Raw genomic sequence first — 12,734 nt, forward strand, 5'->3', positions numbered from 1 at the left:
CAGTGACCACACCCGCTCCGCGCGCAGGGCCTCTTGGGGCCCCCCCACTCCGCCTGCCCGCACCCGCCTGCCGGGAGCTGGCGCTAGGGCCGTCGCCTCCAGCCTGGGGTCGTGTGAACCCTGCCCCGCCGCCCCCAAGCCGGAGGTCGGGGAGCTCGGCGCCCTGACAGCGGGAAGTGGTGGCTGGAGGCCCCGGGGACCCCCAGACGGAGTTTGCTTGTCACTTTGATTGGGAGATTCGGGACACCCCTCTGTGTGGAGGGGTGCCCTGGAGCCCGCGGCCCCTGCCGGCGCAGAGCAGAGGTCGGGAGCCCTGTGGGGTGTTGGGGTGCCACTCCTCCGGGCGGAGTCTCCCCTGCCCCAGTGCTGAGAAGGGGGGGGTTCCTTCTGGCTTGGGGTGACGCGTGTGGGGGCTGAGGGCCGCCCGCCCGGGCGTCGCTACCCCATTCCCTGTTTGCGCGTCTGCACCCCCACTTGCGTCCCCCTCGGGCGCCCCGCCGTCCTGGGGAGCCCTCGCCTGAGCGGGGCGTGGTTCTGGTCGACTGCCGCCGCGGGGAGAGCCTGGCCGGCAGCTTTTGCATATTTGAAGTTTCTCTTTTGTGCGGCTGCTTCCTGGGGTGCTGGGCTGGGAGGCTGGGCCGGGGGAGGGGAGGCACAGTCGCTGAATGCCAGGTGGGGGGCCTGGGTCGGCGGGCTTCCCGTGGCTGGGGGGGGACCTGGCCTGGCTCCCCAGGAGCCGCTGGCGGGTGGAGGAGGCCGGGGCCCCTTCCCGGCCTTTGTGAGGGCTGCACCGTCCGGCGGTTGGGGCCCGGTGAGGAAGTGGGAGCCAGGCCTGGGGGGCAGGCGGGTGTGGGGGGGGAGGGGGCTAGTGTCCTGCAATGTGGTCAGCTCTTTCCAAAGGAGCTGGCCCTGGGGTCTCCAGGGCCTGGGCAGGAGGGAGGGGCTTGGATAGGGACCCCCTCCCCAGAGGAGGGCTCCAACGGACCCTCCCCGGGAAGGGGCTCGGAGGTGGGGGGGGCCTGGGGCTCCTCCGTGGCTTCACTGCCGCTTCTCCGCCCGCTGGGCTCAGACCCTCAGGAATGGGCACTCACTGGAGCTCCTGGGTCCTGGCCTGTGGGGCACTGGGCTGGCCCCGCCTCCCCCGCCCGGCCTCCCAGGCTGGGCTGGCCTGGTGACTGTCCCTACAGCGCTGGGGGGGTCTTTCTGCCCACTGCTGCTGCCCGAGGGGGTGGCTTGGTGACCTGTGGTGGGGGGGGCGTGCTCGACCCTTTGTCCTGGGGTCTGGTGGCTTTGGGCCTCCCTCCTGAGGCTTCCGGCATGCTCCAGGGTGCCCCTCAGGGGTCAGGGTCCAGCAGAGCAACCGCAGGCAGGGTCGAGGTCCCACTGCGAACCACCTCTAAGACAACCAAGCTGCACCCAGTGCCGCTCTTTGGCCCCAAGACAGTTTCCAGGGGGACGGGGTCCCCCATCTGCGTGCCCTGCGCCCCGGGGCATGGACCTCTCTCTGCCTCCCCGCCCAGGCCTGTAGGTGGCTTCTCTGGTTTTTGCCACCCTGAGCCGGCTGGGGGTGCCCTGAGCCGCCTGGGGGTGCCCTGAGCCGGCTGGGGGTGCCTTCTGCCTCTCTGGCCGGGAGGGGTCTTGCAGAGCTCCCGGTCCCCCGCCCGCCGCTGGCTGCAGGGGACACGGGCGATGGCTGGGAGCCCGCGGCCTGGTGGCTGTGGCCTCTCCTGAGCTTCGCCAGCCCCTGTCCTTTAGGGGAGCCCGTGCCCGCGCCTCCTTCTCTGTCCCGCGTCCCCCGACCAACCTCCTTTCTCCCTCACGACCTAATGGGTTTCAACCCTGACGCCTGGCAGACTTCAACTACGAGTACGTGCAGAAGGAGGCCCTCAGGGTGCCGCTGATATTCCGGGAGAAGGCCGGCCTGGGGATCAGGTGAGCGCCCACCTGCGCGCCCCAAGAAGCGCCCCTCCTGCCTGCCTGGGAGGACTGTCGCGCCCCGAGAAGCGCCCCTCCTGCCTGCCTGGGAGGACTGTCCCTCACGGTCTGGCCAAGGGAGCGCCCCGGCGGGAGCCTCCGCCCGACTTCCCGAGGGACCGGACCCCGAAGCCGGGTGGGGAAACCGAGGCAGGCCCTGGGCCTCTTCTCACCGACCCCGTCCTCTCACGGGAAGCTCGCCTGTTCCTGGGGCTTAGCGGCCGCCCATCTCTGGTTGACTGCTCCTGGGGCCCTGTGGGCCCAGGTGGGCAGCCCGGCCCTGAGGAGCAGGTTGGGGTGTGATGTGCCCCCACCCCTCGGCCCGGCACCGCCTCGGCCTCCATCCTGCCCTGGCGGGACTCCCCAGGCGCTCACCAGGCCGGCGTGGACTCCGTGGCTGCGCACCGGCCGGGGCGGCGCCCGTCCCATCGGGCACGGGAGCAGCACGTGCCCCACCCGTGGGCGGCGTTTTCCAGAGGGACAGGCAGGCGCACACGCTTTTGGGGGGCCCGTGCCAGCGTCCCCCGTGGCCCAGCCCAGGCGTCCAGCCGCGGAGCCATGTCTGTGCGGGGTGGGCGGCCGCTGCCCTGCTGGGTGAGGAAGGGGCCAGGCTGGGGCACCTCCCGGGGTTCCCAGACGGGGGTGGGGCCCTGTGGGGTGCCGCGCTGGCCGCGCCCACCTCTGCCTCTTTTCCAGGATGCCCGACCCCGACTTCACCGTGCGGGACGTCAAGCTCCTCGTGGGTGAGTGGCTGGCGGCGGCAGCGCCCTGGCCGCCTGCTGTGGGGGCTCTGTGCGCCCCTGAGGAGGCCCCCAGGAGGCGCAGGGCCGCCGTGGGGGGCGTGGGTCAGGAGCAGCTCGGAGGTGCTGGGCTGCGCGCTGGGGTGTTTGGGGCGCTGGCGAGCCCCAGCGTGGGCGTCAGCAGCCAGCCTGGCCCCTGTGGGCGTGCGTGGGCTGTGCAGACTCTGGGCGCTTTGTGGCCTCAGGAGACTTCCGGCGTGGGGGGGGTTCCCCGCCTGTGTCCTTCCCCAGGCTTGGGGTGGCAGGTCGCTCCCTGCGCCCCTTTCCCGGCCGAGTCCCGCCCCTGGGGCCTGACAGGTTGCTCAGTGACCCCCTGTTCTCAGAGTGTCTCCAGTAGCAAGAGCAGGTGGGATCCCAGGGTGGGGATGGGCGGGGCTGTGGGAAAGGACCCCAGAGACAGGCAGGTGGGTGCAGCGGCAGGGCCAGGGGGTGGGGGGCGGCGGGAACCCCTACAGGTGGCGTGGAGGTGCTGGTGGGGCATTTGGGGGTGCTCCCGTGCAGTGCAAAGTCGCTGGGACTTTTTTTGAGAAAGATTTATTTTTATGTACGCACACAAGAGCTGGGGCACAGGCCAGGGGTGTGGGGGTACTCATCAGAGACAGTGGGGAGCAGAGCAGGTGGGTCCCCTGACGCCCACTGCTGAGGGAGCCGTGGGGGATGGAGGGGCTGTTGTGCCCTGGGATCTGTGGCCTGGGACAGCCTCACCGTACTGACCTCAGGGCTGTGGCCTGGGCCCTCAGGTCTGGTCAGATGGTGGAGGCCGGTAGAGGCGAGTGGAGGTCGGTGGAGGCCGGCGGAGGCTGGTGGAAGCCGGGGTGGAGGCGGGTGGATGCAGGCGGAGGCGAGTGGAGGTCAGTGGAGGCCGGTGGAGATGGGTGGAGGCCGGCGGAGGCTGGCTGTCCAGTAGCCGGCGAGGCCACGCTCGCGTGCCGGCTGGTCCACAGCAGCCAACGCGAGGGTGGCCAGGGGTGGCTGCATGGCGGTCGGTGCCCGGGGTCCCCACCCTCCCGGGTGCGGTGCTGGGGCCATGGGGGTGCCATGGGGGCCGAGGCCGCGGCTGGCCCAGTGGCTCAGGGCTGGCACAGCTTCGGGGTGCTCTGAAACAGCCCCCCCCTCTGCTCCCCTGCCCTGGCCCTCCAGTGCTGTCCGGGGCAGCGTAGCCCCACCCTTGCCTGGCCCAGGCCCCGTCCCTGCCCTCAGTGTCCACACTGACCGTCGCCTCAGAGCGGAAGCCCAGGGCTGGGGGGCAGTGGACGCTTGTGCCAGAACGCCCCTCTGTCCCTGCCAGTAACCGCCATATTTTTCTTGGAGTATAAATGTTTTTCTGTGTTTTGCTGGTTTCTTTTGGGTTGTTCACATTCTCTGGTCATTTACATGTCATACACATGTGTGTTTTCTTTTTGTCTTAAGATTTAATTTTTATTTACTTATGCACACCAGAGCTGGAGTGCAGGCCAGAGGCGCGGGGATGAGAGGACGCCCCAGAGACAGAGCTGGGAGCAGGACAGACAGATCCCCTGAGACCCACTGCTGAGGGGGAGGCGGGGAGACAGGAGGGGGCTGCTGCGCCCTGGGGTCCCTCCCTGGCCGGGGTCGAGCTGGTGCTGCGGGGGCTGCGGGCGGCTTCACAGTGCTGCACTTTAGCCCGGGGAGGCCCCACATAGTTTAATTCCTGATGTGGGGTCTCACCCTCGTCCACCCACTGTCTGGCCGGGAAACCTGCCCCTCCTTCCCTGGCTCTGCCACTGTGCAGCTGTCTTCGCTCTTGCAGGCGGCAGACGAGCGCTTGGCTTGAATCGCTCTCGTCCTCTTCAGCCAGGGTGATGTTTGCTTTCCTGAGGGCGTCCTTCGCGTATCACTCTTACCCTGTGTGCTTAGGTTAGTTTTACATGCAGTGTGACTTTATTTTTATTTACTTGTTTATTAGAAGATTTATTTATTATGTACGCACACAGAACTGGGGCGCAGGCCAGAGGTGTGGGGGCGGTGAGAGGACGCCCCAGAGACAGAGTGGGGAGCAGAACAGGCAGACGGATGAAGGACACCGCCGAGGGGAGCGGTGGGCGGGTCAGGAGAGGGCTGCGGCTCCCTGGGGGTCACCCCTGGTCGGCTTCAACTTCTTAGTGCTGCGCTTTAAGTCGCTGCGCCCCCAGGGAGGGCCCTATTTTTTGTTTGTTTTTCATAATTCCTCATGTTCATCACCCATTTCATCCCCTGTCCCTTTTCCTCCCCCACCTTCTTACCTCAGGCATCCTCAGGGTTTTTATTGATGTCCAGTGGTGGTTCTTGAAAGTATCTTTCGTTACCGAATTGTCTGCTGTGTAAACGTCCAGGCTTTGGGTCACTCTGACTTACTGCACTTAGTTCTCTCAGATTCCCTCCGTGTTGCTGAAAAGGGCTGCCGCTCATCCTTTGTCCTGACCTATAGTAGTCCACGTGTGGCAGTGGCCACCTTGGCCTCGTCTTCCGTGGGTGGACGCTTAGGCTGCTTCCGTGTCCTGACTGTTGTGAATATGTGGCTGGGAACGTTGTCGCCATGTGGACCTCTGTGTTTGCAGTTTGATGGTCTGCAGCTCCAAGCCTGAGTGGGATTGCCAGGTTGCACAGAATCCCATTTTCAGTGTTTTTTTTTTTTTTTTAAGATTTATTTATTTATGCATACAAAACTGGGGTATGGGCCAGAGTTGGGGGTTATGAGGTGCCCCAGAGACAGAGTGGGAAGCAGAACAGGTAGGTTGCTGAGGGGAGCAGTGGGGAGACAGGAGGGGTCTGCTGGGCCCGGGGTCCCTCCCCGCCAGGGCGGCTTCCTGGCGCGGAGCTGACCTGCCCCTGCAGCCGCCTGCCCCCGCTGCCCTGGGCTGTTACCCTGTCCCCGAGAGCTGGGGTGTCAGATCCGGCCCGTGCGCCCAGCACTCGCCTTCGCCCAGCACTCGCCTTTGTTTGTCCGACGAGACACCGCGACTCGCCTGCCCAGCCGCCCGTCCAGGGGTGCCCCGGGCTCGCTCGGCCCCGGGGCCAGTCTGGGGACGGGGCCTGTCTGGGGACAGCGCCACCTGGGCCTTACACGCGCCGCGCGCTTCCCGGCCGGAGTGGCCGCCTGGCCTTGCGGACTAGGAGGCTGCGGCCAGAGGTGGGCTGCTGGCTCCTGCTGGCCTCAGGGCCTCTGGGGAGGGTGCGGCAGGCGCCGGGAGCGGTGGAAGAGCGCTGGCCACCTGGGCATGCTGGAGAAGGTTCTGAGGGCCGGTGCCGCCCATGGGTCTGGCCCAGTCTTCAGGGTGACCTTGGGCGCCGGCTGGCGCAGGTGGAGGCGCGAGGTGAGGGGCGCCAGGGAGGTGGGTTTTGCTGGTGGGTTTGCATCTGGAGGGCCACAGCACCCTCGGCCTGCACTGGGCGCTGCTGGCCACCTGCTCCCCGGGTCCTTGGTCCTGGGGGTTCCCCTCTTAAGGGGGGGGGCCCCTTCCGTCTGGCCCAGTAGTCCTGGGCCAAGCCAGTGTCTTCCTCACTTGATCTCTTCCCCGTCCCCGGTAGGGGGGCCGGAAGGAGACCTGAACCCCTGGGCCTGGTGGTTCTCAGGGGAACCCCAGGAAGGCGGGTCTGACCTGACATCACCGCCTTGCCCCGCTTCAGCCTCAGCCGCCTCTTTTGTTTCTGTGTCTGGTTCTGTCAGTTTCTATGTGAAGAGTTGTGGTGGCGGAAACAAATGAAGGCCAGCCCCTTCCTGTCTTCACACAGAGGCTCGGGCCTGGGCGGGGCGGGGGCAGGCCTGCGGCAGGGGTGGGGGGGCCACCCGCGTCTGTCCCCAGCCTGGAGGGAGGGGGGCGGGTGCTGCCCCCACCATCGTGTGGCTGGTGGGTGTCGCGGCGGCGCGCTGGGCTGCAGCCTGGTCCTGCAGGTGGGCCGCGGCTTCCTGGGGCGGCCGGGAGGGGCCGCGGCACTTTCCGTCACTTTCTCTCGGCGCCTCTCACTGCTCAGCCTCCTGGCCATTGCCTAGGCCCCAGGCCGCTGCGCCCTGCCGGAGGGTGGACGCCCTGCCCTGGCCTGCTCTGCCCTGTCCTGCCCTGCCCAGGGCCTCGGTCCTCAGCTCTTCACCCGCGAGGCCCCTCGGTGTGTGCAGGCGAAGCCACGTGGTTCACACGTCACTTTATTATGAAATGACACAAGTAGCAGGAGGTACGGCAGCTGCGGGACCCACGCCCGCATGCCCACGCTGCCACGTCCACGGCCCACGTCCACACCCGCACGTCCACGCCCGCACGTCCATGCCCACACATCCACGCCAGCAGGTCCATGCCTGCACGTCCAAGCCTGCAGGTCCACGCCTGCACGTCCACGCCTGCACATCCACGCCGCCTCTCCCGAAGCCTCCTGGGCCCCCAGAATTGTTCAGGGCCACTTCTAGGAGAGCTGGGTGGGGGGAGGACGCCCCAGAGACAGAGCGGGGAGCAGCGCAGATGGCCTGACTGACACCTGCTGGGGGCAGCGGGGGACGGGAGCCTGCTAGCCCTGGGGTCCCTCCCTGGCTGGGTGGACTCGGACGCAGGGGCTGGGCAGCCTGCAGAGCTGCGGGTTAGGAGCCCGGGAGGCCCAGCGAGGATGTTCAGCAGCTCAGTCAGCAGCACCCGCCTGGCCTGTGCTGTCAGTCCGGCCCTGCCTTGCTGCGCAGCGGTCAGGACGCAGGACTGCCAGCAGCTGTAGCCGCGTCACTGCGAGTTCGACCCCGGCCCGGAGGTGACCCCCGGGTCCGGCAGACCCCAGAAGGACAGTGAAGGAGGCTGCCAGTGACCGCCGGGGCTGCCCTCCCCACCCCCCGGGCTGGACCTGAGCTCATGCCTGGGTCCAGAGGTCAAGCTGCGGCTGGGCGGGCAGGTGCTGGGGCGCCGGCGCTGGGCGGCCCCTTTTGGGCCAGGGGCACCCCGCAGCCCCGCCCGACTCCGGACTCTATCCCCACGTCCGTCCCTGTGTTCAGACACCGCTGGCTGGGGTCCCACCCTGACCCACACAGCGGACCCTTATTTTCACTTTTCACTTGACCGCACCCCCAAAAACCCGTTTCCAAGAAAGTTTGCACCCACAGGCTTTGGGGTCTCGCTCTGATATTCTGAGGCTGCAGGCGGGGGTGACCTGTCCAGCCTAGTTCTGTGTTTTTAGGGTGTATTCCCTTGCACACGCAAAAGCTGGGGCGCAGGCCGGAGGTACAGGTGGGGAAGGGGTGAGGGCACCCCAGAGACAGTGGGGAGTGGAATGGGCGGGTCCCCTGAGATGCTTCTGCCGGGGGGCAGGGAGTCTGCTGTGCCTGCGGTCACCCCCTGCCCGGGGACAGCCCGCCCAGGGCTGCGGCCAGGAGCTGTACGTGCGCCCGGGGCCTCTGGTGTCTGGTGCGTCCACCACTTGCTGCAGCGGAAAAACATGGACTCTGGGGAGACCCACCCTGGTTAGTGGCTCGGCCTGTGCGGTGGCTCCGGCCACCACCGCGTGGGTCTCGGCTGCTCTGGACACCCCGCCCAGCGCCCGGCCGCTGCTCACGGCTGGTCCCAGCCGAGCTGCGTGGCTCCAGCCACCTTGTCTGGCCACGGCGCCTCAGGAGAGGCCCTGGCCCGGGGCTCGACCGGCGGGGGCTCCCGTCCAGGGCTCCCGTCCGGCAGGCTCAGGTCAGCAGCGCGTCGGCTAGGGCCTGGGACCTCTGTGTGGCTCTCTGACCCCCGTGCCAGCCTCTCCCCAGGGACTCATCAGACCGGGGCGGCCGTGGGTGCCTGCGCCGTGTCCAGCAGACTCCCAGGTGGTCACCCCAAAGCCCCTGCGAGCCCAGCTGTTGAGGAGCCCGAGAGAGGGAGCAGCTCTGGCCGCAGGCTCAGGGCTGCCCCCTGGTGGAGCTGCCGAGATGCCCCGGGGGTCAGCGCTGCAGGAGTCAGTGCCCTGGGGGCGCGTGTGTGTGTGGGGGGACCGGCAGGGCCCAGGGTGCTTCCAGCGCCCCGTGCTCCTGGGCGAGTGGGGCGCTGCTGGTAGGCCTCGGTTCCACTCCACCACGGCCCCCGGCATCCGGGGCCACCGGCATCCTGCCTGCCAGCTGCACGCCCGGGCGGGCTGCCTGTGTGAGCCGGGGGCACGTGTGTCCTGGAGGCGGCCGGCTGGCTGCCCACCACGGGCGGGCTGTCCAGCGCGCGGCTGTGGGGCCCGTTGGCCCCCCGGCTCCCCACTCGAGAGGAGCCCGTGTGATTGTCCAGCAAGTACTGATCCGGGTGGGCCGGACGGGCCCGGGCGCAGTGACCGTGGCCGGCCTCTGCCCGCGTTAGGGGTCGGCAGACTTTCTCGTGAAGAGCTGGGGCAGGGGCTGCGTGGGGAGCCGGCCATGCCGCCCTGGTCTGTGGAGGGGACTCGTGGCCACCGGCTGCTTCTGCCGCGCTGGACGCAAAGCCTTGGCCGTGGGCGGCCATGGGGTGGACGGGCCCTGCCCAGGGAGGCCGGGGCCTGTGTCGTTCTTCGGTCAAGGCCGAGGTGTCCATAGGCCTGTGAGCTGGGCCGGCCCCAGGACAGGCGGGGCCTGAAGCCCACGGCTGAGGGCGGGGGTGGGGGGCGGGCGCTGGCTCCCCCTGAGACCCCTGGGTCTGGCCCGTCCCCTGTGGCCGACGCCCCACAGCCAGTTCACAGAGGGGCGTCGCGTCCCGCAGCATCTTGCCTGCGGGGCTCAGGCCGGGCGGGGCCTCGGGGCAAGCCTGGCGTCCTGGGGCCGGCCGAGCAGGCGCCCACGCCGCGTGTGCCGCAGGGAGCCGGCGCCTGGTGGACGTGATGGACGTGGACACGCAGAAGGGCACGGAGATGAGCATGGCACAGTTCGTGCGCTACTATGAGACGCCCGAGGGCCAGCGGGGGAAGCTGTACAACGCCATCAGCCTGGAGTTCAGCCACACCAAGCTGGAGCCCCTGGTGAAGCGCCCGGCCGTGGTAGGCGCCGCCCCACCGCCCTGCCCGCTGCCCCCAGCTGCCCTCTCACCCCGTGGACGTGGTGGCCGGCGGCTCCGAGCGCGTGCTGACGCAGGCGGCTTGCAGGTGGACCTGGTGGACTGGGTGGACAACATGTGGCCCCAGCACTTGAAGGAGAAGCAGACGGAAGCCACGAACGCTATCGCAGAGATGAAGTACCCCAAAGTGAAGAAGTAAGGGGCAAGGGGACGCGGGCGCGGGGGGCCATGGGCGTCCTGCTGCCGGGCATGGCCTGCGTTCTGCTCGGGCCTGTGCTGGCCTCTGGTCCGTCTGTCTCCCCGCAGCAGCGTTTCCCGGGGTGACCTTTCTATTTTCGGGGACCCTCGCCAAGGGCGCTGCCTGCATTGAGGGCCGGGCGGAGCCTGGTGGCCTTTTGCTTCTGCTCTCAAGACCTGCACCCCGAACACGGCCAGGGGCCCCCGCTCGCCCCGGCCGGCCCCAGGCTGTGCCCCAGCGTCGGGACCGAGCTGGGACCCCAGCGGCATGTCCAGCAGCCTGACCCAGGGCAGAGGCGGTGTGGGGCCACCGTGTCTCACCCCCACGGGGACTGGGCGCGCACCTCTGTCTACCCGGCCGGACCCTCCCGGTCGCCGGCCCTCGCGCAGCGTGGCCTCCCTGGCCGTCTGGCGTGACCCTCGCTACGCTCACCAGCCCTGGCCTGGGCGTCCGAGGCGCTGGACCGTGGGGAGACCCTTCGGCCGCCTCCGGCTCTGGCTTCATCGCGGGGATGTCCGGAGTGGCATGGGCTGGCTGGGCGGCCCGGGAGGGACGGGGGTCTTGGGGCGGGTGGCCCGCGGGTGGCCCCGGGCCTGAAGGACAGAGGCCGGTGGGGGGCCACAGGGCCTGGGCCGCTGCCAGAGGCCTTGGCCGTCGTGGCCAGCAGGACGGTGCAAGGGCGCCATCCCCGTGTGTCCAGAAAGAAGCCGGCCTACTGGGGCGTGCGGACACTGCGGCCCCCATAATTGAGAGCTCGCCGGGGCGCGAGACCGGGGAGTTGGGTGGGGGAAGGTGGACCGGGCAGCGGTGGCCGCGGGCTCCTGTCAGGGCTCAGTTTCCTTCCTGCAAAGTGGGGTTCGCCTCAGTGCCCCCCGTGGTGGGGGGACTGGAGCCCCACTGGACCTGCAGGGTGGCTGGGACTAGCTGCCCGCACAGACTGGTCTCAGCTGCTGCTTGCCTGTGGGGCCTTGTCCCCCACGACGCTTGGTGCTGTCAGAGTTTCTCGGGGCCTCCCTGGGGCGCAGCGGCTGCCATAGCCCCCCGGTGAGGGTTGGACCCCGGCCAGGGAGGGGCCCCGGGGCGCGGCAGGTCCCCTGCCGTCTCCCCGAAGCCCCTCAGCAGTGGGCTTCGTCCATCCGCCTGCTCTGCCCCCGCCCTGTCTCTGGGGTGTCCTCTGGCCACCCTGGCCTGCGCCCCAGGTCTGCGTGTACGTAAAACTTAAACAATGCATTACTTACCTACACACACAGACCCGGGGTGCAGGCCAGAGATACAGGGGTGGGGTGGGGTGAGGCAAAGCGGGGTGCGGAGCAGGCGGGTCCCCTGAAGCCAGTGCTCAGGGGCAGCGGGCAGACAGGAGGGGGGTGCTGCGCCCGGGGCCTCCCTGGCCGGCTGCTCAGACTCACCACAGCCTCACTCGTGAGCTGCCACTGGATGGCCCGGCGGGCTGCGTCCTCCGCCTACGGCACCGAGCCACGCTGCGCACCGAGCCACGCTGCGCACCGTGCGTGTGCTGGTGGGGGGTTCACACCTTCGCGGTGTGGCCCCAGAGCGCCCCCGCCGGGCCCAGCTTCCCCTCTGCTCGTTGCTCTGCTCAGATTTCCCGTCGGGTCTGCCCAGGCCGCGTGGGGCCGGTCTGTGGGCCCGTCTCCACCCAGCGGCCCCCACGGCCTCCTGCAGCGCCACCCCCAGCGCCACGCGCCACCCCCAGTGCCGCCCGGCTCCCGCCGGGTCTCATCTCCCAGCTGGGTCATGCTCCGCGGGGGTCTCTGCACCCCTCTGGCTGGGCCCCCATGGCGGCCACAGCTGGCCACGCGGTCGATCCGCCAGTGCAGGGCGGCGCCTGTCTCAAGGACAGTTTACGTTCATGTCGTCGGAGCGTGGCTGCGGGACGTAGGGTGCAGGCCCCAGTCAGGGGGCGAGAGGAGAGCCCCCTGCTGAGGGCGGCGGCGAGACGGGGCTCGGCCCTGGGTTCCTCCCTGGCGGGTCACGTCCAGCTGCAGGGGTCTCACCCCTGCACCCCAGGGCGAGCTTGAGCGGGCAGAACATCCCTGGACTGGGGCCGCTGCTGGCCGACCTGTGGCCGCCTTGCGACCTGTGAATGACGGACGTGCCCACCGGTGTGGCCGCTGGAAACGGCTCTGCCGGCCACTTCCTGACGTGCGGCTGACTTGGCTCCCGAAGGATGACGGGGCGCCCCGAATCAGACCGCGCTGCCGCCCCTACTGGAGCATTCGCTCATACCTGGGGCACCCCAACCTGTCCTCTGCCCCTGAGGCCACCCCTGCGGTCAGGGAGGGGCAGGGCTGAGCCTGGGGGGCCTGTGATGGGAGCTGGAGGACCCCCAAGCCTGCGTCCCTCTGCTTCTTAGAGTCGGGGACTTGCCCAGGGCCCTGGGGGGGGCTGGGGGTAGCCCCCATGAGTCTGCCCTGGGGGGCTCCTAGGGGGGCTGGGGGTAGTAGCCCTGGTGAGTCTCTGCCCTGGGGGGGTCCTGGGAGAGGGGTGGGGGTAGCCCCTGTGAGTCTGCCCTGGGGTGGCTTCTGTGAGTCCGCTGGGGAATGGGCTCTGCCATTTTACCCCTGGGCCATGACTGCGGGATTGGGGGGACAGCTGAGGGCACAGCTGGCAGAGGCTGCCTGGGGCGTTGGGGGCCGCAGGGTTCCGTGTGAACCCCTCTCGCTGCCCTTGGCCAGCTGCCCCGCCCGGGGGTGGGGGGATCCTCAGCCCTGGGGGTGCTGGGACCCCGAGCTCCGGCTCTGAGGCGCC

General features: G+C 69.1%; 1 protein-coding gene across 1 annotated transcript in view; it reads left to right on the forward strand.

Moving 5' to 3' along the window:
* The first annotated feature begins 1,857 nt into the window (after positions 1–1,857).
* The window catches only part of KDM2B (lysine (K)-specific demethylase 2B), a 36,955-nt gene continuing 26,078 nt past the window's right edge, over positions 1,858–12,734 (forward strand). Inside the window, exons 1-4 of the mRNA XM_012731002.1 lie at positions 1,858–1,932; positions 2,671–2,717; positions 9,535–9,713; positions 9,819–9,925. Coding sequence (XP_012586456.1) covers positions 2,672–2,717; positions 9,535–9,713; positions 9,819–9,925 — 332 coding nt within the window. The 5' untranslated portion in view covers positions 1,858–1,932; position 2,671. The remainder of the gene's footprint in view (positions 1,933–2,670; positions 2,718–9,534; positions 9,714–9,818; positions 9,926–12,734) is intronic.

The sequence above is a fragment of the Condylura cristata genome, unplaced genomic scaffold (genome assembly GCF_000260355.1).
Source record: "Condylura cristata isolate star-nosed mole 26May11 unplaced genomic scaffold, ConCri1.0 scaffold00029, whole genome shotgun sequence".
Taxonomy (NCBI): Eukaryota; Metazoa; Chordata; class Mammalia; order Eulipotyphla; family Talpidae; genus Condylura; species Condylura cristata.